Genomic DNA, 21,570 nt, shown 5'->3' on the forward strand with positions numbered 1-21,570 from the left:
GTAGTAAGATATACAGTATCATAGGTGCATATTTGTCTTAGCTGGGAGTGAGCTTCTTGAAATGCCACCAGTGATGCGGGGCTAAATTTTGAAGAATGGGTGCTGCTCATCATAATGATCTCCTTGCTAACAAATCTCCCACGCCACCAGATGAGTACAAAAATTTAGGCAGTTAAATGTATATAAAGTTAATGACTCTTAATTGCCCCTTTAAAAGCAAACCACCCTCCAATATTTTACATTAAGTTTGGACATTCTAATCCTAGCAGGCCTGGTTCCACTATATGACTGTATATTTATCAGCTTAGAAAATGTTCTTCTTTTTCATAGCTGTTTATAACTCAAAGTCTGGAAGGAACAAAAAATAATTTAAATTATATGTTTTGTAGCTAGCTTGGATTCAGATAAGATATTTCTGTGCACATTTAAATAGCCCAATTTAGTATCTGTTAAAAGCATATAACTGAGTTGTGTAGAAGGAGAGATAACTGCAACATATTTTGAAGACAGCGCCTATTAATTAAATAATTTATCTGTGAGATTAAGCTATCATAGATGAAAAAGCACCACCAGAACTTTAAAAATATCTCACTTCAAACACTGCATTTTTCAAATTAATGAATCCTCACTGATAAAAATCTTCAAGCAACGAGCAATCAGATGTAACAAAACAAAAATTATTTTTTTGTGTGTGAGAGAGATAGAATTAGAACCACAATGGCATCCAGAATTGAGAAAATATTGTGGTATCCAAAATTGGGAGACATGGCCATCTCTTCTCTTGTTTTGCACAGCCCTGTTGATAGTTTCTTAAGGAGAACTTTGTAACAACAAAAGGACTGGGTACTTTGCAATACTAAACATTATACAGCTGCCAAAATCCAGATGAAGAAAACTATGTGCATAAAGGCAGTGGTGTAGTATTCTCCCCACCACCACCAATCCTGGCTTTCCTTTATGTGATCAGTCACATGACCAGCTGCATACCCAATTTTGCAACTATTGCAAGATCAGGTAGTCAAAGAGCAGTTGGTGGAATGAGCAAAATGCTTATGTAATCACTTTTATGCAGTTGCATAGCCAAACAGGATTCTGACTATCTTCCACAAAAATTTTCTGCCCTACACACTGAAGACTGTGAACATAGCAGTGCAATGTGGCTATGCGCAGCTATCCTTTATGACTAATCTTCAAATTTTTTGTATTGGATTCCAACCCCAATATTTTTTCATCATTTCAATTAGCTGTCCTTTGCCATCTCTTCCTAATGGCTGGTCGCTTCTTAGGACATCCATCTGCCCACCTTGATTGTTCCTTCTTCTGTTCACTGTTTTTGCTCTGGATTATTGCTGCATTTCAGCCGCTCATTGTCAAAGGCTTCACCACCAGCACAAGTTCCATGAATCCTTTTTAAAATTATAAATGGATATCCATTGGTTATAAATTCATATACAGGAAGATATGTCCATTCACACATTTCTCATGCTCCATGTGTTAGACTGAAGCTGTTGCAACATGTGTTTGGGAAGAACTCCTGAATCATCAGGAAGCCCAAAAGAAGACACAATTGTAGCTTTGATCAGTAACATTTATTTATTTATTTATTTATTTATTTATTTATTTATTTATTTATTTATTTATTTATTTATTTATTTATTTATTTAATCACCCCATTAGTGTAGTGCACTATTCTGGGTAGTTCACAGCATGATAAAATAAACAAGAACAGTAAGATTATAAATAAACAGACCTAAAGATTAAAACAGTAATAACAAGAAGTATATTATCCCAGTAATGGTTGGGGCACAAGGCATGGGATCAGGCAAGGTCACTAAGGGAGGCCTCTGTAAAAGCAAGATTTTTTTCCTAAACATTGAGATGGATCCAGACACAGCTCCACCGGGAGCTGGTTCCAGAGAGTTGGTGCCTCAGTGAAGAAGGCCTGACCTATTGAAGATGACTTCAAACCATAAGCTCCTGCATTTTTACAATGTAACTAAAATATCCTTCTTTTCTTTTTGTATTTTTTTGTGCTTCTGTATCTTGGAATGATTTCTGACTTAAGTATTTGCCTACGAGAAGTTTGGTTTTCATATATTTTAAGCATTTATGTCTATGGTTTTCCACAGTTGTAAGATTTTTGGGTGTTAAGTATTCTTGTGCATACGGAACACAAAAGCAACGTAGATAGATAAAGCTTGTAAGCTTGTAGAGTTAGACAAGCTGATGTTGCCTGCAATTGTTGCAACTGTGAAAAGACTTATACCTTGATAGTCAGATGAATTTTAATATGATTGGAAATGACTGTCTGGTTTCATTCTGGAATTAACTCTTAATTGGAATAAATGGCAGTTGTGATGAACATAGGCTTCTGATTTTCCCTTACAGCAGCGTTGGCAAACCTATGGCACGTGTGCCACAGCTGGCACATGGAGCCCTTTCTGCCGACACGCGAGCCATAAGTTGCCTGATCGGTACTCCCCCCCCACGCAGCCAAACCTGAGAACGTGGCTGCAGCCGTGGTGCTTGCACATCAGCAGGCGGATCCAGAGCAGCTGGTGCTGGCAGCGGATCCGGAGTGGGGTCTTGAGGCACCTCCATGCTGGGATTCCCCCTTCTGCTACCACTTCCAGTTCTGCCACCACCACTTCCAGTTCCGCCATGGCGGCACACCATCTGCTTTCTCCCAAATGTGAGCCCGAAAAGTTTCGCCCTAGAGCTATAAAGTTCTGTAGGACTCTTAGGGAGGTGTTCAGGTTTTGCGCATACTACTCTGGCAATGTGGAAAGAATGACAGACTCTGTTGTTTTTCTCCCATATCTTCTCAGTAAGCAGTGTGAGTAAGCTTATCATAGAATCATAGAAAAGTAAAGTTGGAAGGGGCCTACAAGGCCATCAAGTCCAACCCCCTGCTCAGTGCAGGAATACAATCAAAGCATATTTGCAGGTGATTATCTAAGTTTTTCTTGAATGGCTCCAGTGTTCGAGCACTCACCAACCTTCGAGGTAGCTGGTTCCACTGTCCTATTGTTCTAATAGTCAGGACATTTCCCTGATATTCAACAAAAATCTGGCTTGTTTTAACTTGGGCCCATCATTACGTGTCCTTCACTCTGGGGTGATCGAGAACAGATTTTGCCCCTCCTCTGTATGACAGCCTTTCAAATATTTGAAAAGTGCTATCATATCACACCTCAGCCTTCTTTTCTCAAGGCTAAACATGCCCAATTCCTTCAGCCTTTCCTCATAAGGCTTGGTTTCCAGCCCCCTAATCATCCTTGTCGCCCTCCTCTTAACTTGTTCCAATTTGTTAGCATCCTTCTTGAAGTGTGGTGTCTAGAACTGGACACAATACTTGAGGCAAGGCCTAACCAGTGCTGAATACTGGAGTAATTCTGTGCAACACAGTAAAACTAAATTGTGTCTAGCAATACATTCAAAAGCATATTTAAAGGCTGTCATAGGTATTTCACCACTTCATAGTGCATGTAAGGTAACACATTTATACACGCTGTTCTATGCAGCACATTGTTAACTTGAAAAATGAAGAAGTCAGGGAGGAGGTATGGCTCCCACTGCAACAATGCACTTCTCGAAGCCCATGAGAAGCAGCCAGAAGTACTTCCTGTGTGAAATACTGCTAAAGTAAAATTTTAATAAACAGCCCATAGACTGCAACATTTCTCCCTTCCATTTTTTTCTTTGCGGTTTTTTAGGAAGTACTTGGATAGGAATTTCCTTTCTCTGTTCCACAAGTACAGTTGTATGAGAGTGTAACAAAGCGCATACACATAGTACATGTCAATATGTTTGGAGATACACTAGTAATCGTTCTGAGCCCATGATCCTGGGAAAATAATAGAGAGCTGGTGAGCCAACTCCTCTGTATGTTCCACTGATTCAATGGCCTGTCTCTGGTTGTTACTTACTATACGAAGCAACAGAACAAAATATGTGCTAGTATTCAAAGTAGCCGTGTTAGTGTGAGCAAGCATACCCAGACAAAAATAAAAACAAAAAACAACACAAGTATCGCTGCACCTGAAAGACTGCTACATTTAATGTGAGTTTTCCATTTGGCTTCAGTGGTTTCACATTTTTGTTATTAATTTTTTGCTTTTTTTTGTTGTCTAAATATATATGTTCTTTTGGGGAAAAGCTGTACAGCTGAAAGGACCAGTATGAAGCTGGGAAAAAGTGGGGAGGGGAATAAACACTTCTTGTTTTATATAGGATATTATGCACTGACATTATTACGAATGGCCAAAACAACGCACCGAAATCCTTGCAGAAGTTGTAAAAGCAGGTGAACAGAACTGAGAGAGGGAGAGGAGAGATGGCAGTGATGGAGATGCCCTGATTCCAGCAGCACGAAGAGGCTGCAGAAATGAAGACAGAAAAGGCTGTCACCAAACTAAAGCAGGTTCTTAAACGGGCCCTTGCAGCGGCAGTAAGTGAAAAAACAAGTGGCACCTGTGGGAAGCCACCACTAGCACAGCTCGCTGGGCGTGTGGCTGCTGGAGGCCGAGGGAGCGTTCGTGCAAGTCAAGGCAGGTTGCTTTCCAAAACCCTCTCGCGCTCTCCTGCTGAACCCCGAGCCCCTGCCTCGCTCGCCCCCTTGCCCGGGCCGTGCAGACTCCTTCGCTCCGCCAATCATCCCCGCCTGCCCGCGCGCCCTCCGTCGAGGTGACGTCGCCGCCGGCCTAGGCTTTTCCTCCTCCCTCCGAGAGGGTCTTGAGAAGTTGCCAGCAATCACAGCGGATTGCTCCACAGCGGAGGCGGGCCCCCAGGGTTGCCGGGGCAACGAGGTTCACTCTCGGCGGCTCCGGCCTTTTCTTCGTCCTCGCCCTCGCCGCCGCCCTCTCTGCCTTCTCCCTCTTTGGGCGCAAGGACGGAAGCGGCGCCCGCCAGCGCCTCACCACGGGCAGGTAGGGCGTAGGTGCCTGGACCCGAAACACAAAGGGGAGCCGAGGGGAAGGGAGAGCCTCCTCAAGAGGTGGCGGGGAGGGAGGGGCGGGAAGGCAAAGCAGCGTGGGATGCCAAGAAACGAAATTCCCAAGGGAGGCGGCTGGGATGTCGGGAAGGGAAAGTGGGGTTGGTGTCCGGCCGTCCCTGGGGCCCCTCAGACTATAAGGATGTGAGTGAGTGAGTGAGTGAGTGAGTGAGAGAAACCCCATGTTGTCATCCCTGGCACTAGTCGAGACTTGAGTGCCTCCAGCGACAAGCAAGCAGGCAAAAAAAAGGGAAAGGGGTGTGTGTGTCTGCTGGCACACTATGTCAGCGCCTTGATTGCGCTAATGTATTATTTTAATCCTCCTGAAATGCTGTTGATTGCCTTTTGCTTTTGACTTTAATCCCCTGTTTGTTTGGGCGGGGGGAGGGACATGGCCGTTAATGGCGAGCTTTCTAATTTTTCAGTTCTACCATCTGTTGCTCTTTTGCTTCCTTTCTCTTTCATTAAGGCGATACAGAAGCAGAGTTCCTGCCCGGCTCTGAAAATAATTCACCTGGGCCCAACCCAACAAGAATGTGTTTGTGTCCAGTATTAGTGTTACATGTGTATTTTATAGGCTGACAGTGTTTATTGTGTTGTGGTTTAGGTGCACATGGGAAATTGGTTATTACAAACATTGTATATACTTTGAGTAGCAAAAGAAAAGACAACATTGTCACAAATGTGTGTTTACACCTTCTGACATTGGGTCCTCCCTTAAAAAATATTGTGCCATATCTAGATTTGAAGAAGGATGAGCAGTTTTAACTCAGGTAAAATTGGTGCTCTCTTATTAAAATAGGAAGCATTATAGTGAATAACTGACCTAAACCAGTGCACGATTACTACAGCATCCAGAATGATATTCATATTAGATTATTGCAGATAAAACTAGAGTCCCATGTGCATGAAAGGCTGGTGTCTTTACTGTGTAATAAGCTTCTGTGCACTAGATGCCACTTCATCAGATGTCTCTTATCTATAAAAAGTGAGCCACAATAGAAGTTGCATCCAAATTTAAATTGCTACTAAGCAATAACACCGGAGGATAAGTTGAAGGAATTGTAATATAGAAGCAAACATACAGAATGAATTGCCTTATAAACAAAGTATGACAAAGTAAAATCAGACATTCTCTTTTCTGTTACACGATGAAATTTTCAGTCATTGAGTATCCTTGATTGTTCTCTTGAAGGAATTGGGTTGTTCAAAGTGGAGGTAAATACAGGATGATACAGTGTGGTGTAGGAATGGAGTGGCAAACGGACTCAGGAGGCTTGGGTTCAAATCCCTGCTCAGCCATGGAACCATGGGTTTAAATCCCTCCTCAGTTCCACACGGGTGTGGAACTGGTAAAACCACTCCTTAAATATTCCATTTACCTTGAAAGCCTTATTAGAGTTGCTGTGAAATGGCTCCAACCTAAGGGTACATAACAACAACAAATACAAGATAGAACTTCAAATTAAGTATGCCGGATGGTATAGACATATAGCTTAAAATGAGAGATCACAAAGTAAATTGGAAAGCAAAGCAGCATGTGAGTCTTAAGAGCATCTTTCAGACAAGCCTTTTATCACAATTCTGTGTGGTAAAACTCATTGAGTTTTATGTGGACTTTATGCAGTGTTATCATCCACTTTTAATCCTCCTTTGTTTTTCCATGCTTCTTTCTTAGTGCAGAAAATTTGTTAAGGAGAAAAAGATGGCATACACAGTGCCTTCTAATTGCTGGTGTCAGGAGTTCTTCCATCTGGCCATGCTCTGCCCCTTAAGAATTTATTTGCATAACCTGAAACCTGAATAATACTTAACCATAGTTTGTCAGAGTTAAAAAAACACCTAACAAACTTTGACAGAGCAAATTGTAAGGAGTTCTGAGATTTCATGAAAATTCGAAATTATGGAAGGTACATTAGGGTTAATAATTATTATTTGCCATCAACTTGATTCTGTGTTATGGTGAGTCACCCAGATTTTCTAGATACATAAAGTACTCAGCAGTAGTTTATTAGTCCCTTCTTCTTATGGTGCTTGCCCACAGATTCACAGGTAAGAAGTCACATAACCTTATTAGTAACACACTTGGCTAACTACATTAGAGTTAGCGGAAGGAGTTGATTGTATTTATTGTATTTCCTGAACTCATCACCAATTCTAGCTCCCCACCATCACCTGAAGTACCCTAATGATTATCAGAATTGTATGCCATTTTTTGCTTCTTGGAACCATGATTTTTTGAAAAACAGAATGGGATGTTATTTTGGCTGGGACAAAAAAAAAGCTTAGTGAATTAATACAATAGACCTTTCAAGACAATTTTGTCCCATCTGGTTTTATTAGTATAAATGGCTGAAATGAAAGGCAGTTGTTTTTGATTTATTGTATACTGTGTTAGTAGCTGGATGGTGGTATAATAATATCGTGCACGCTGGCTCATTACCATATGTACACTGTACAGTGTTAAACAATGATGCCTTAATAAGGTAAAGGTAAAGGTTCCCCTTGACAATTTTTGTCCAGTCGTGTTCGACTTTAGGGGGCGGTGCTCATCCCCGTTTCCAAGCCATAGAGCCAACGTTTTGTCTGAAGACAATCTTCCGTGGTCACATGGCCAGTGCGATTTAGACACGGAACACCGTTACCTTCCCACCAAGGTGGTCCCTATTTATCTACTCGCATTTGCATGCTTTCGAACCTCTAGGTTGGCAGGAGCTGGGACAAGCGACGGAAGCTCACTCCGTCACGTGGATTCGATCTTAAGACTGCTTGGTCTTCTGACCCTGCAGCACAGGCTTCTGCAGTTTAGCCCACAGCGCCACCACGGCTATCCTTATTATGACATAAAACAATTTAAATAGATTTCTTAAAACCTGAGTAAGGCTATACATACAGTATATCACAGAAGTGAGTACACACCCTCACATTTCATGAATATTTAAATACAGTGGTGCCTCGCTTAACGATTGCCTCGTTTAGCGATGAATTCGCATAACGATGTGTTTTTTTAGAAAATAATATGCACCGTATAACGATGTTTCCTATGGGCGATTTTCGCTTAGCGAAGTTTGGGACCATGCTTCGCATAACGAATGCGATTTTAGGTCCCCTGCTTCACTTAACGATGTTTCTTTTTTCAATTAAAAAAGTGTCTTAGAAGGGTCAAAAACGGTTCTAAATGCTTGGATTCGTTAGAGGACCCCCTAAGTCATGTGCAAACCTGATTTGGCTTTGATCTGACTTTTCGTTAATTTATGGTTAATTTTTTTTTCCGGCCCATAGGAACCAATGGACCTGTCAAAATCTGACAGCTCCATGCTTTCCTATGGGGGAAGAAAAAATTCACAAAAAATTAACGAAAGTTCAGATCAAAGCCAAATCAGGTTTGCACATGACTTAGGGGGTCCTCTAACAAACCCAAGCATTTAGAACAGTTGCTGAGTCTTCACTATTTTTTTGTGAATTTTGTCTTCCCCCATAGGAAATAATGGAGCTGTCAGATTTTGACAGCTGTCAAAAGTTGGGGGGGGGGGAAATTCACCATAAATTAACAAAAAGTCAGATCAAAGCCAAATTAACTTTTGCATCTGTTTTAGAGGGTGCAGAAGCTAATCCAAGCATTTAAAACCATTTTTGACCCTTTTATGACACACTTAATTTTGCAAAAATTGACTTCGCAAAGCCATTGAAATGTATTGAGTCAGCTTCACTACATTCCAATGGAGGAAACATTGTTTCGCTTAGCGATGTTTCCTATGGGTTTTTTCGCTTAACAACGGCAATTCGTTCCAATTGGAACGGATTAACCGGTTTCCAATGCATTCCTATGGGAAATGGTGTTTCGCATAGCGATGGTTTCACATAGCGATGTTTTTTTTGGAACGAATTAACATCGCTATGCGAGGCACCGCTGTATATCTTTTCATGTGACAACACTGAAGAAATGACACTTGGCTACAATGGAAAGCAGTGAGTATACAGCTTGTATAACAATGTAAATCTGCTGTCCCCTCAAAATAACGCAACACACAGCCATTAATCTCTAAACCACTGGCAACAAAAGTGAGTACACCCCTAAGTGACAATGTCCAAATTGGGCACAAAGTGTCAGTATTTTGTGTGGCCACCATTATATTCCAGCACTGCCTTAACCCTCTTGGTCATAGAGTTTACCAGAGCTTCACAGCCTGCCATTGGAGTCCTCTTCCACTCCTCCATAATGACATAACAGAGCTGGTGGATGATAGAGACATTGCACACCTCCACCTTCCATTTCAGGATGCCCCACAGATGCTCAATATGGTTTCGGTCTGGAGACATGCTTGACCAGTCCATCACCTTTACCCTCAGCTTCTTTAGCAAGGTAGTGGTCGTTTTGGAGGTATGTTTGGGGTGATTATCATGTTGGAATACTGCCCTGCGGCCCAGGCTCCGAAGGGAGGGGATCATGTTGTGCTTCAGTATGTCACAGTACATGTTGGCATTCATGGTTCCCTCAAAGAACTGTAGCTCCCCAGTGCCGGCAGCACTCATGCAACCCCAGACCATGATACTCCCACCACCATGCTTGACTGTAAGCACAACACACTTGTCTTTGTACTCCTCACCTGGTTGCCGCTACAGACGGTTGACACCATCTGAACCAAATAAGTTTATCTTGTCCTCATCGGACCACAGGACATGGTTCCAGAAATCCATGCTTGTCTGCAGCAAACAGTATGCGGGCTTTCTTGTGCATCATCTTTAGAAGAGGCTTCCTTCTGGGATGACAGCCCTGGAGACCAGTTTGACGCAGTGTGAGGTGTATGGTCAGAGCACTGACAGGCTGACCTCCCACCCCTTCAACCTCTGCAGCAATGCTGGCAGTACTCATGCATCTATTTCCCAAAGCCATCCTCTGGATATGATGCTAGAAACAGATATATAACTTAATTAACTCTTTTCACACATATACTGTATGTGTTCATGCACATGCACACATCAGACTCTCAGTGTTTTATTGTATTCTTAATTGCTTTTGGTCTCACTGGAGACTGTGATTAGTACCATTTAGAATGAGAGACGTATACCAGGTCCTTTTAGGGTATGTGTTTGACCACAGGCTTTATCACTATGGTGATACTAATTACAGAATTAAGTAATAGGCATTTTAGTTGATAGGATTTGTGTGTGTGACTCTTCCTTGGACTAATAAGATTACACTCAGAAACTTGAGGTTGGCCTATATTAAGAACAAATACTGGATTTCCTCCTTTTTCTTAGCAGCTAGTTTACTGCTTAGATATGTTCTGTTCTAAATGAATGGCAAAATTTGATATTATATATTGGAAAAATCTTATTATTTTCTAAGAATTCCTTATTGCTCTTTAAGAAGAAGAAGAAATAAATTAGATGTACTAAGCAGAAGACCTAGTGGAGCGCTGCCATCATCCACGTCAGCCTGGGAAGGCAGCCCATCTAGGAGAAGGAAAACTCTGATCCCAAACTCCCATGCCATGAGGAGGAGGAGGCGCCACCATCACCCATGCAGTGAGGGAGCAGGCTGGGCAGGTGGGGCTTATTAGCCTGGGAAGGTAGCCCATCTAGGAGAAGGAAAACTCCAATTCCAAACCCCCATGCCATGAGGAGAAGGAGTAGGCGCCACCATCACCCATGCGGCGACAGAGCAGGCCGGGTAGGTGGGACTTGTCAGTCTGGGAAGGCAGCCCATCTAGGACAAGGAAAACTCCGATTCCAAACCTCCACTGCCTTGTGGCTATATCCACTGATGGAAAAGGCTTCAGGAGTTAACCTCGAGGCAAAATCCGGAGCTGGAGTCCCAGAGGCAATTTGTGTTGTTCTGGCAACTCCTGCAACGTCGCTGGAACCAGTTGTATTGGCTCTTGCCTTTCCATTGGACTATTTCAGTGATGTGGAGAGGGGCGATTTGCTGCTTGGGTAACAGCCTATCCTCCATATTATTTTACCCAGGCTTTGTGCTCTGGAGAGGTCACTCCAGCTTTGCATACAGCGTCAAAGTCCTCCATGCAGAGCATGTTACCATAGTCTCTTGAGACTGAAGGATGCCTGTGATGAGTAAACGTATAACTGAGAATTTTTTACATCAAGAGTTTTGCCCAGCTATAGGTGTTTTTGCTAGTTGCCTTGAATCCTTTTCATTTTTCCTCTGACCAGCTGTCTAGCTGGGTAGGAAACCTTTTTGCCATGGGTAAGAAACTGGTGCTGTATTCCTATGATGGCTTGAGGCTTGTGGGTCCTGGTATTGGAGTAGATTTTGAGCACAACAGAGTTTGTTTACTGAGTTAAATTTTTTATTATGATCTGCAAAGGTCCATCTTCCATCTTTGTAGTTAACTTTTTACTGAAGTGCTTTTGATTTTAGAGATACTAAGGACTTATGAAAGTTCCCACAACTTACTGTGAGAAGTTTTATATGGTTTTTTCATTTCTGTCTGAAATAACAATCAGATTCAAAGTTAGTAAAGTAATGGTCAGCCTTGAAGTATTGTATTATACCTCTTACGCTATATTGTGTGTTTAGTCGTTTAGTCGTGTCCGACTCTTCGTGACCCCATGGACCAGAGCACGCCAGGCCCTCCTGTCTTCTACTGCCTCCCGGAGTTGTGTCAGGTTCATGTTGGTTGCTTCGCAGACACTGTCCAGCCATCTCATCCTCGGTCGTCCCCTTCTCCTCTTGCCATCACACCTTCCTAACATCAAGGTTTTTTCCAAGGACTCTTTTCTTCTCATGAGATGGCCAAAGTACTGGAGCCTCAGCTTCAGGATCTGTCCTTCAAGTGAGCATTCAGGGTTGATTTCCTTTAGAACTGATAGGTTTGTTCTCTTTGCAGTCCAGGGGATTCTCAAGAGCCTCCTCCAGCACCACAATTCAAAGGCATCAATTCTTCGGCGGTCTGCTTTCTTTATGGTCCAGCTCTCACTTCCATACATCACGACAGGAAAAACCATAGCTTTGACTATTCGGACTTTTGTTGGCACGGTGATGTCTCTGCTTTTCAAGATGCTGTCAAGATTTGTCATTGCTTTCCTCCCAAGAAGAAGGCGCCTTTTAATTTCAGGGCTGCTGTCTCCATCTGCAGTGATCATGGAGCCCAGGAAGATAAAATTTGACACTGCCTCCATATCTTCCCCTTCTATTTCCCAGGAGGTGATGGGACCAGTGGCCATGACCTTAGTTTTTTTGATGTTGAGTTTCAGACCGTTTTTTGCACTCTCCTCTTTCACTCTCATTACAAGGTTCTTTAATTCCTCCTCACTTTCTGCCATCAGAGTGGTATCATCTGCATATCGGAGGTTGTTGATATTTCTTCCGGCAATCTTAATTCCGGCTTGGGTTTCTTCCAGTCCAGCCTTCCGCATGATGTATTCTGCATATAAGTTAAATAAGCTGGGGGACAATATACAGCCTTGCCGTACTCCTTTCCCAATTTTGAACCACTCAGTTGTTCCATGACCAGTTCTAACTGTTGCTTCCTGTCCCACATATAGGTTTCTCAGGAGACAGATAAAGTGGTCAGGCACTCCCATTTCTTTAAGAACTTGCCATAGTTTGCTGTGGTCCACACAGTCAAAGGCTTTCGCATAGTCAATGAAGCAGAAGTAGATATTTTTCTGGAACTCTCTGGCTTTCTCCATAATCCAGCGCAAGTTAGCAATTTGGTCTCGAGTTCCTCTGCCTCTTCGGAATCCAGCTTGTACTTCTGGGAGTTCTCGGTCCACATACTGCTGAAGCCTACCTTGGAGGATTTTGAGCATAACCTTGCTAGCGTGCGAAATGAGTGCAATTGTACGGTAGTTGGAGCATTCTTTGGCACTGCCTTTCTTTGGGATTGGGATGTAGACTGATCTTTTCCAATCCTCTGGCCACTGTTGAGTTTTCCAAACTTGCTGGCATATTGAATGTAGCACCTTAACAGCATCATCTTTCAAGATTTTAAATAGTTCAACTGGAATGCCATCACCTCCACTGGCCTTGTTGTTAGCCAGGCTTTCTAAGGCCCACTTGACTTCGCTCTCCAGGATGTCTGGCTCAAGGTCAGCAACTACATTGTCTGGGTTGTCCAGGATATCCAAATCTTTCTGATATAATTCCTCTGTGTATTCTTGCCACCTCTTCTTGACGTCTTCTGCTTCTGTTAGGTCCCTCCCATTTTTGTCTTTTATCATGTTCATCTTTGCGCAAAATGTTCCTCTAATATGTCCAATTTTCCTGAACAGATCTCTGGTCTTTCCTTTTCTGTTATCTTCCTCTATTTCTTTGCATTGTTCATTTAAGAAGGCCCTCTTGTCTCTCCTTGCTATTCTTTGGAAGTCTGAATTCAAGTTTCTGTAACTTTCCCTATCTCCCTTGCATTTTGCTTCCCTTCTCCTCTCTGCTATTTCTAAGGCCTCGTTGGACAGCCACTTTGCTTTCTTGCATTTCCTTTTCTTTGGGATGGTTTTCGTTGCTGCCTCCTGGACAATGTTACGAGCCTCTATCCAAAGTTCTTCAGGCACTCTGTCCACCAAATCTAGTTCCTTAAATCTGTTCTTTACTTCCACTGTGTATTCATAAGGGATTTGGTTTAGATTATACCTGAGTGGCCCAGTGGTTTTTCCTAATCTCTTCAGTCTAAGCTTGAATTTTGCTATGAGAAGCTGATGATCAGAACCGCAGTCAGCTCCAGGTCTTGTTTTTGCTGACTGTATAGAGCTTCTCCATCTTTGGCTGCAGAGAATATAATCAATCTGATTTCGATATTGCCCATCTGGTGATTTCCATGTATAGAGTCGCCTCTTGTGTTGTTGGAAAAGAGTGTTTGTGATGACCAGCTTATTCTCTTGACAAAACTCTATTAGCCTTTGTCCTGCTTCGTTCTGAACTCCAAGGCCAAACTTCCCTGTTGTTCCTTTTATCTCTTGGCTCCCTACTTTAGCATTCCAGTCCCCTAGAATGAGAAGAACATCTTTCTTTGGTGTCAGTTCTAGAAGGTGTTGTAAATCTTCATAGAATTGTTCAATTTCAGTCTCCTCAGCAATGCTGGTTGGTGCATAAACTTGGATTATTGTGATGTTGAATGGTCTGCCTTGGATTCGTATTGACATCATTCTATCATTTTTGAGATTGTATCCCATTACAGCTTTTCCCACTCTTTTGTTGACTATGAGGGCTACTCCATTTCTTCTACGGGATTCTTGCCCACAATAGTAGATATGATAATCATCTGAGCTGAATTCGCCCATTCCTGTCCATTTTAGTTCACTGATGCCCAGGATGTCGATGTTTATTCTTGCCATCTCCTGTTTGACCACCTCCAGCTTCCCAAGGTTCATAGATCTTACATTCCAGGTTCCTATGCAGTATTTTTCTTTGCAGCATTGGATTTTCCTTTCACTTCCAGGCACGTCCACAGCTGAGCGTCCTTTCGGCTTTGGCCCAACCACTTCATTAGCTCTGGAGCTACTTGTAGTTGTCCTCCGCTCTTCCTCAGTAGCATGTTGGACGCCTTCCGACCTGAGGGGCCCATCTTCCAGCGTCACATCTTTTAGCCTTTTGTTTCTGATCATGGGGCGTTCTTGGCAAAGATACTGGAGTGGCTTGCCATTTCCTACTCCAGGTGGATTGCGTTTAGTCGGAACTCTCCACTATGTCCTGTCCGTCTTGGGTGTCCCTGCACGGCATAGCCCATAGTTTCTCTGAGTTACTCAAGCCCCTTCGCCACGACAAGGCAGCAATCCATGAAGGAGTACGCTATATTACTCACAAGATTTACAACCTAATAATGTTGGCTGAATTAATGGGGTTTACTTCTGAGTAAGTATGCCTGACATTGTAGTCTTTCTAGGAACAGTGTGGTCAGTTTTGAGATTCATTTTTTATGTGCTGTGGAGTTGGAACTGACTGTAGTAATCCTATTAGGGCTTTCAAGGGAAATGAGATATATAAGGAGTGGTTTTTCCCATTCCATAGCCCCAGTGAGCTTCCATGGCTCACCGGGAATTCAAACCTAGGCATCTTGAGTCCTAATCATTGCTCTATGCACCACACCACACTTGGTACCTTTTGAGATTTACTTCTGTGGAAATCTGATTGTAATGTCAGCATAGGAGACAATATGCAAGATAAATGGGTTGTTGCTTTTGAATCTTACAGTGGGTGCTTGCTGCTTTGTCAACAGGAGTGAAGTTGGATAGGTTTCTTCAGTTTGCCTAGTTTTCCTCTCTGAGGTTGCTGCTTCCCCACTGAATTGGGACCATGCTGGTTGCTGCTGCCCTTTACCTTTGCCTTTCTCAGATTATTAGGACCAGCTGTTTCTCCCACCCCAGGACCTTCACTTTTCTGTTAGGTTAAGGATGAAAAGGGCAGAATCTGCTGTTTGGGTCACCACTTTGAGGAGACATGTATGCAGATGTGATGCAATGAATGGGAACACAGATTTGATTAAAGACAAGGTCCTGTGGAATCACCCACAGTTAGAGTATGGATTAATTGTGCTAAAGAGTGCCTCCAGAAGCCCTGTGTAAGAGGCAGGGTCAAAAGGTAGGAATTTTGTGATGCCCAGGATGAGAAATGAGCATCTTGAGTGTCTGGAGGTTGCAAAGGGAGAAATGCCCAAATGTAGTTGCGTGTATAAAACGTAGTTGCCTGTATATATTTTTTCATGTATAAGACAATGCTTTCATCTAAAATCTTTAGACTAAAAACTGAGGGTCATCTTATACATGCAAGTAAGCTGAGGAGATAACAAAAACAAGTGGAAGGGGAGAAAGGATCAAAGCAATCTTGCTGCGCTTTGATTGCTGCTTTCTCCCTCCACTTGCTGAGTCCCATGGAGCTTAGCAAAAGGAAGGGGAAATCTGCGGTCAAAGGGCTGCAGGATCACTTTGACTGCTGCTTTCCCCACCACTTCCTAAGCCCCACAGAGCTTAGCAATCAGAGGGGGAAGCAGCGATCAAAGTGATCCTGCAGCCCTTTGACCACTGCTTTCCCCCTCCTTTTGCTAAGCCCCGTGGGGCTTAGGATGTGTCAGGGAAAGCAGTGGTCAAAGCAATCCTGCAGCTCTTTGATCCCTGCTTTCCCCCCCTACTTTTGCTAAGCCCATGGCTTAGGAAGTGGCGGGGAAAGCAGTGATCAAATTTTCTAATTTGGAGTTAGAAAAGTGGGGGTCTTATACATCGGGACATCTTATAAATGGAAAAATATGGTAAATATACCTTTCCATGCAGTTTTACAATTTGAAATTGTAGTTGGGGGATGCTATTATATTAACTGCTACACCTTTACACTTGCCACTGATCCTATACCCATTATATGTGCCTCGAGGAATCTCAGGAGACAGGAAGGGAATTGAGTGCTCCTATTTGTGTTATATTGGACAGAGGAAGATATAGCGTTGGGGTCAGACATGCCAGGTGAGGGAATGGGAAAACAGATGCTTGAAATCTACCCCTGGTTTTAGTCCTTTTGCCCATCCTTCAAGGTCCATATTGTCCTTGCAGCCCACATTCCAGTCCATGATAAAACAGTCACCATACATTATTTGATTGTGAATGAAAAGGCTGATTTGTTGTGTATTACTGAGATCTGGTTGGGTTTCAGTAATACACAGAGGGGTCTCTGCCCCTCTGCATAGTCAATTCAGCATTAGCCTAGACTGGATGGCCAGGCAGGGGAGAGAGAGGAAGGAGTTGCCATCATTCATATGGATTCCATTTCTCTTACATGGAAACCTATCCAGCCTAGCATTATTTTTGAGGACCTGTACCTTGTGCTGGATCAGAACAGGGTTGCTGCTGGTGTACCACCCATCCTGCTGCCCAGCAGTCTTCCTGCCTGAAATAGTAAAGGGAATCTTGGGATTGATGTTGGATAACCCCAGGACAGTTGTTCTGGGGAATTTCAACATCCATGCCAAGGCTGTCCTGACAGATCCTATCTGGGATTTCATGGCTACCATGGAACAGTCTTAACACATTGTAAGACCAACACAAGTAGCAGGTCATTCTCTCTGTTTTTGTCTCTGGAAGAATGAAGGAAGTCTGTTTGTGTGTGTGTGTAGGAGTCTATAACTCAATGGTCATGGTCTGATCATTTCCTTGTGAAGTGTGGTTTGATGGCAGCACACCTACACTGCAGTGGTGGAGGACCTGTTAAAATGACTGCAGACTTAATTGTGAGCTTCTTTGAGACCTTCCACCTCTACTTCTTTCACCCCTTCCACAGAAAGATCAGGTGCTAGATTAGGTTTTAACTCAGTTTGTTTTATTAATGATAACTGTAACTCATTAACAACTATTTCCATCAGTTCTTCATTCAGAATAGTATTTACATCTTGTTAATTCAACTTGTCTTCTAACGTTTAGAACTTTGTTTCTGATGCTATCTGACCCTCACACAAGTATTTTATCTCACAAACCTGAACGGGGTAGAGATGGTCTCTAATACAGGAATCATTTGCAGGGGGAATATACTCACTTCCCACTGGTTCTGTTTGTTTCTTAACTCCCTCTCCTTACTTTCTCTTTCTGTCCTTAGTGTCTCTCTCTCTTTTCTCTCTTCCCTCAATAACAGGACCTGGTGGTAGTTTCTGTTGTCACTATAAGTATCCACTCATACCCATAAAGTGGTCGTGCCACTATGCTGGGTGGCTTACAGTAGGTTACAGTTATGACCGTTCCTGGACAGGGATAACCTGGCCTTACTAGTCCATGTCCTGGGAACTTCCTGGTTGGACTACTGCAATGCACTGTATGTGGAGCTATCCTTGAAGATGTCATATAAGTTGCAGCAGGTCCAGTATGCAGCAGCTATAGTCATGTTAAAAGGAAAGTACACCCTCTTTGAATTACAGTGGTGCCTCGCATAACGAGCGCACCGTTTAATGATGAATCCACATAGCGATGCGGATTTTGCGATCGCTAATGCAATCGCATACCGATGTTTTATCACATTGCGTTGGGGAACAGCTGTTCGGCGGTTCCAAAATGGCCGCCGGAACACCCAAAATGGCCACCGGAACACCCAAAATGGCCACCGGAACACCCAAAATGGCTGCCGGAACACGGGGGAACATCTCAGAACTGTGAGTTTTGGGCCTATTAGGAACGCATTAAATGAATGGGTTTCCCCGTTCCGTTTAGCGATGTTTCCCCATAGCGAAGGTTAATCCGGAATGGATTAACCTCGCTATGCGGGGCATCACTGTATATGGTTTTATGTATCAGGACCTAATAAAATCTTCTAGTCCTTAGTAGGTCTGAAAATTAGGTAAATACTACCTCAGATGAACAACAAGACATGACATATTACACCGTGTCATGATTTATTTTACAAAAATAAAGTCAAAATGGAGAAGCCATATGTGAAAAACTAAGTAATCCTTATTGCTTCCATAGGAATTAAGAGGCTAAGTAGTAGCCAAGTACTGCTAACCAAATGCCCTTGAATAATTGATCATCAGCAAGTGTGACCACCTCTATAAATGCCAAAGTTCTAGCAGTTTGCTGGTCTGGAGCATTCAGGTGTGTATTAACACAATGCCAAGGAGAAAACACATCAGCAGTGATCGTAGAGAAGCAATTGTTGCTGCCCATCAATCTACAGTTTATAAGGCTATTTTCAAACAAATTTAAGCCCATCAGTCTACAGTGAGGAAGTTTATTCACAAGTAGAAAATATTCAAGATATAGAATATCTTGCCATGAGTAGATGTCCATGCAAATTCAGCCCAAGGTCAGACAGTGCAATGATCAGAGAAATTGCAAAAACCTGAAAATTATCGTATTTTTCCATGTATAAGATGTCCCGGTGTATAAGACAACCCCTACTTTTCCAACCCCAAATAAGAAAATTTTATTGCTGCTTTCTCCCTCCACTTCCTAAGCCCCACAAAGCAGGATCTAAGGGCTGCGGAAGTGGAGGGGGCAAGCAGTGATGAAAGGGCTGCAGGATCAAAGGGCTGTGATCCTGCAGCCCTTTCATCGCTGCTTTATCCCCTCCACTTCCAAAGCCCCGTAGGGCTTATGGAGTGCAGGGGGAAAGCAGCCATGAAATGGCTGCAGGATGAAAGGGCTGTGATCCTGCAGCCCTGTGATCCCTTCCCCCTTCCGTGTAAAAGATGACCCTCAATTTTTAATCTAAAGATTTTAAATAAAAGTATCATCTTATGCATGGAAAAATACAGTGCATCTCAGATTCTACAGGCCTCAGTTAGCAAGTTAAATGTTAAAGTTCATGGCAGTACAATTAGAAAAAGACTGAACAAGTATGGTTGGTGTGGAAGGGTTGCCAGGAGAAAGCTGCTTCTTAAAAAGAAAATGGCAGCTCAGCTTAAGTTTGCAAAGTTGCATCTGGACAATCCACAAGACTTCTGGAACAATATTCTTTGGATGGATGATGTTTGGCCATAATGCACAATGTCATGTATGGCGAAAACTAAACACAGCATATCAGCACAAACGCTTCATACCAACTATCAAGCATGGCGGTGGAGGGGTGATGATTTGGGCATGTTTTGCAGCCACAGGACCTGGGTATCTTGCAGTCATTGAGTTGACCATGAAATCCTCTGTATACCAAAGTACTGTATTCTAGATTCAAATGTGAGGCCATCTGTCTGACAGCTGAAGCTTGGCCGAAATTGGGTCATGCAATAGGCCAGTGATCTTAAGCACACCAGCAAATCTACAACAAAATGCCTGAAGGAAAAGAATCATGGTGTTCCAATGGCCCAGTCAAAGTCCAGACCTCAACCTGATTGAAATGCTGTGGTGGGACCTTGAGAGAGCTGTGCATAAACAAATGCCCACAAACCTCAATGAACTGAAACACTGTAAAGAAGAGTGGGCCAAAATTCTACAGCGATGTGAGAGAATGATAAAGCTATACAGAAAATGACTATTTAAAGTTTTTGCCACTAAAGGTGGTTCTACAAGCTATTGAATCATAAGGTGGCATCATTTTGGTGCCAAGTCAAGATATACCTATTTATTAGAGCTTTTAAGGACTGAAGGTTATGACCTGCATAGGTTTTAGTGCAATGTATTTAATGTTTGAATTTTCTGTGGTTGGATTTTAGATTGTTTTAAATATCTTATAATTTAAAGTTGTTTCATATAGCTTTGTAACCTGCTTTGGAATCCTGTGATATAAGACAGGCTATAAATATTTAAAATGATTGGTCAGTCGGTTGACTGATGAATAAAATTTGTCCGAAGGCCTGCCACCTCGTATTCAATGGGATTAACTTTAATCAATTTATCCTTTCATGTGCACCAGCGGCACTTGTTTCTTGAGAGGGCTGATCTGGCCATGGTGACACATGCCTTAGTTACATTTTGCCTGGATTACTGTAACACGCTGTGCATGGGACTGCCTTTGGAAAATTTTGGGAAAATCCAGAGGGTCCAAAATGCAAAAGCCAGTCTGCTGGCTGGGGCAGGTTACAGAGATCATGTGACCCCCCTCCCCCGTTACAGCAACTTCACTGGCTGCTGATCCATTTCCGAGCACTATTCAAAGTGCTGGCCTTAACCTATAAAGCCCTAATCGACTCTATGAGCCTGACTGGGTTTTAAGATCATCAGGGATTGTCTCTCTGTTGGTCCCACCACCCTCACAGGTGCACTTGGTGGGGACACAGGAGAGGAGCTTCTCTGTTGCTGCTCCCACAGGAAGCTAGGCTAATCCCATCATTACTATCCTTCTGTGAGCAGGCAAAGACCTTTCTGTTTAGGCAAGCTTTCCCTTACTAACTGATGGACTGAGAGGGGTTTTTAAATGAACGGTTGTGCTCTGTTGTTTTAAATATGTTTTAGTATTGATTTTGTTACTGTTTTTATGTAATACTTGTTTAATTCTTTTTTAATAGAATGCCTACTGTTTTTTAGCTTCTTCATAATGTCTTTTTAATGATGTAAGCCGCCTTGAGTTCTTTTTAAGAAGAAAGGTGGGATAAACGTATTTTAAATAAATAAATAAATAAAGTGCTTAAGATGTAGTACTATGCCTATTTAGTCACGTGATAGTAAATACCTTTGAAGGCAAAGGGATAAAGTTCTATATTGTCTTACATAGTCTGAAACACTAATAAACTTAAGAGTGGGTAATATACCAGGGATTTTGTCACTATTTTGCTTCCCATTTTCTAGTTTGAATAACATATCTAGATCTTAACAATATACATGTCTTCTAAAAATATTTTCTGTTTAATATTCATAGCCTTAAGACTTGCTGTTATAGAGCAGCTGATTTCACACTGTCTAGGGCTCATCTCTGTGTAGTCTCAGTAAATTTTCAAACAGAATACATATTGCCTTAACATTATTTAGGTGCTTAGTTATTAATTCATCATTTTACTTTATGGCTTGGATGTCCTGTATTTCGTATTGGTTTGATGAAGATGATTGGTATGAAGGACAACAAAGAGTAAGACTCCTTTCAGTTTTACAAAAATAACTGCTTCGTCACTGCATCTTCCTTCTGTTTATGAGTGTTTCTAGTACCGTGTGTAATTTGCATTTCAGTACATTGCTTTGATCGGAAATATCTGTTGGAGAGACAACACCTGGATTATTCT

General features: G+C 42.5%; 1 protein-coding gene across 4 annotated transcripts in view; it reads left to right on the forward strand.

Annotated features, from left to right (window-relative positions):
* Positions 1-4,564: 4,564 nt before the first annotated feature.
* WDR17 (WD repeat domain 17) overlaps positions 4,565-21,570 on the forward strand; it is an 88,360-nt gene continuing 71,354 nt past the window's right edge. For 3 of the 4 annotated variants that reach the window (XR_013545481.1, XM_073001436.2, XM_073001437.2), the window contains exon 1: positions 20,686-21,419. Coding sequence is in view for 2 of the 4 variants with exons in the window: in XM_073001436.2 (XP_072857537.2) it covers positions 21,354-21,419 (66 nt within the window). In the remaining 2 variants the exon portion in view is untranslated. Of the gene's footprint in view, positions 4,929-20,685; positions 21,420-21,570 lie in introns of those variants that run through there. The other variant, XM_020803241.3, reaches the window with a different exon arrangement.

This window comes from Pogona vitticeps, chromosome 5 (assembly GCF_051106095.1).
Source record: "Pogona vitticeps strain Pit_001003342236 chromosome 5, PviZW2.1, whole genome shotgun sequence".
In the NCBI taxonomy this organism is placed as follows: Eukaryota; Metazoa; Chordata; class Lepidosauria; order Squamata; family Agamidae; genus Pogona; species Pogona vitticeps.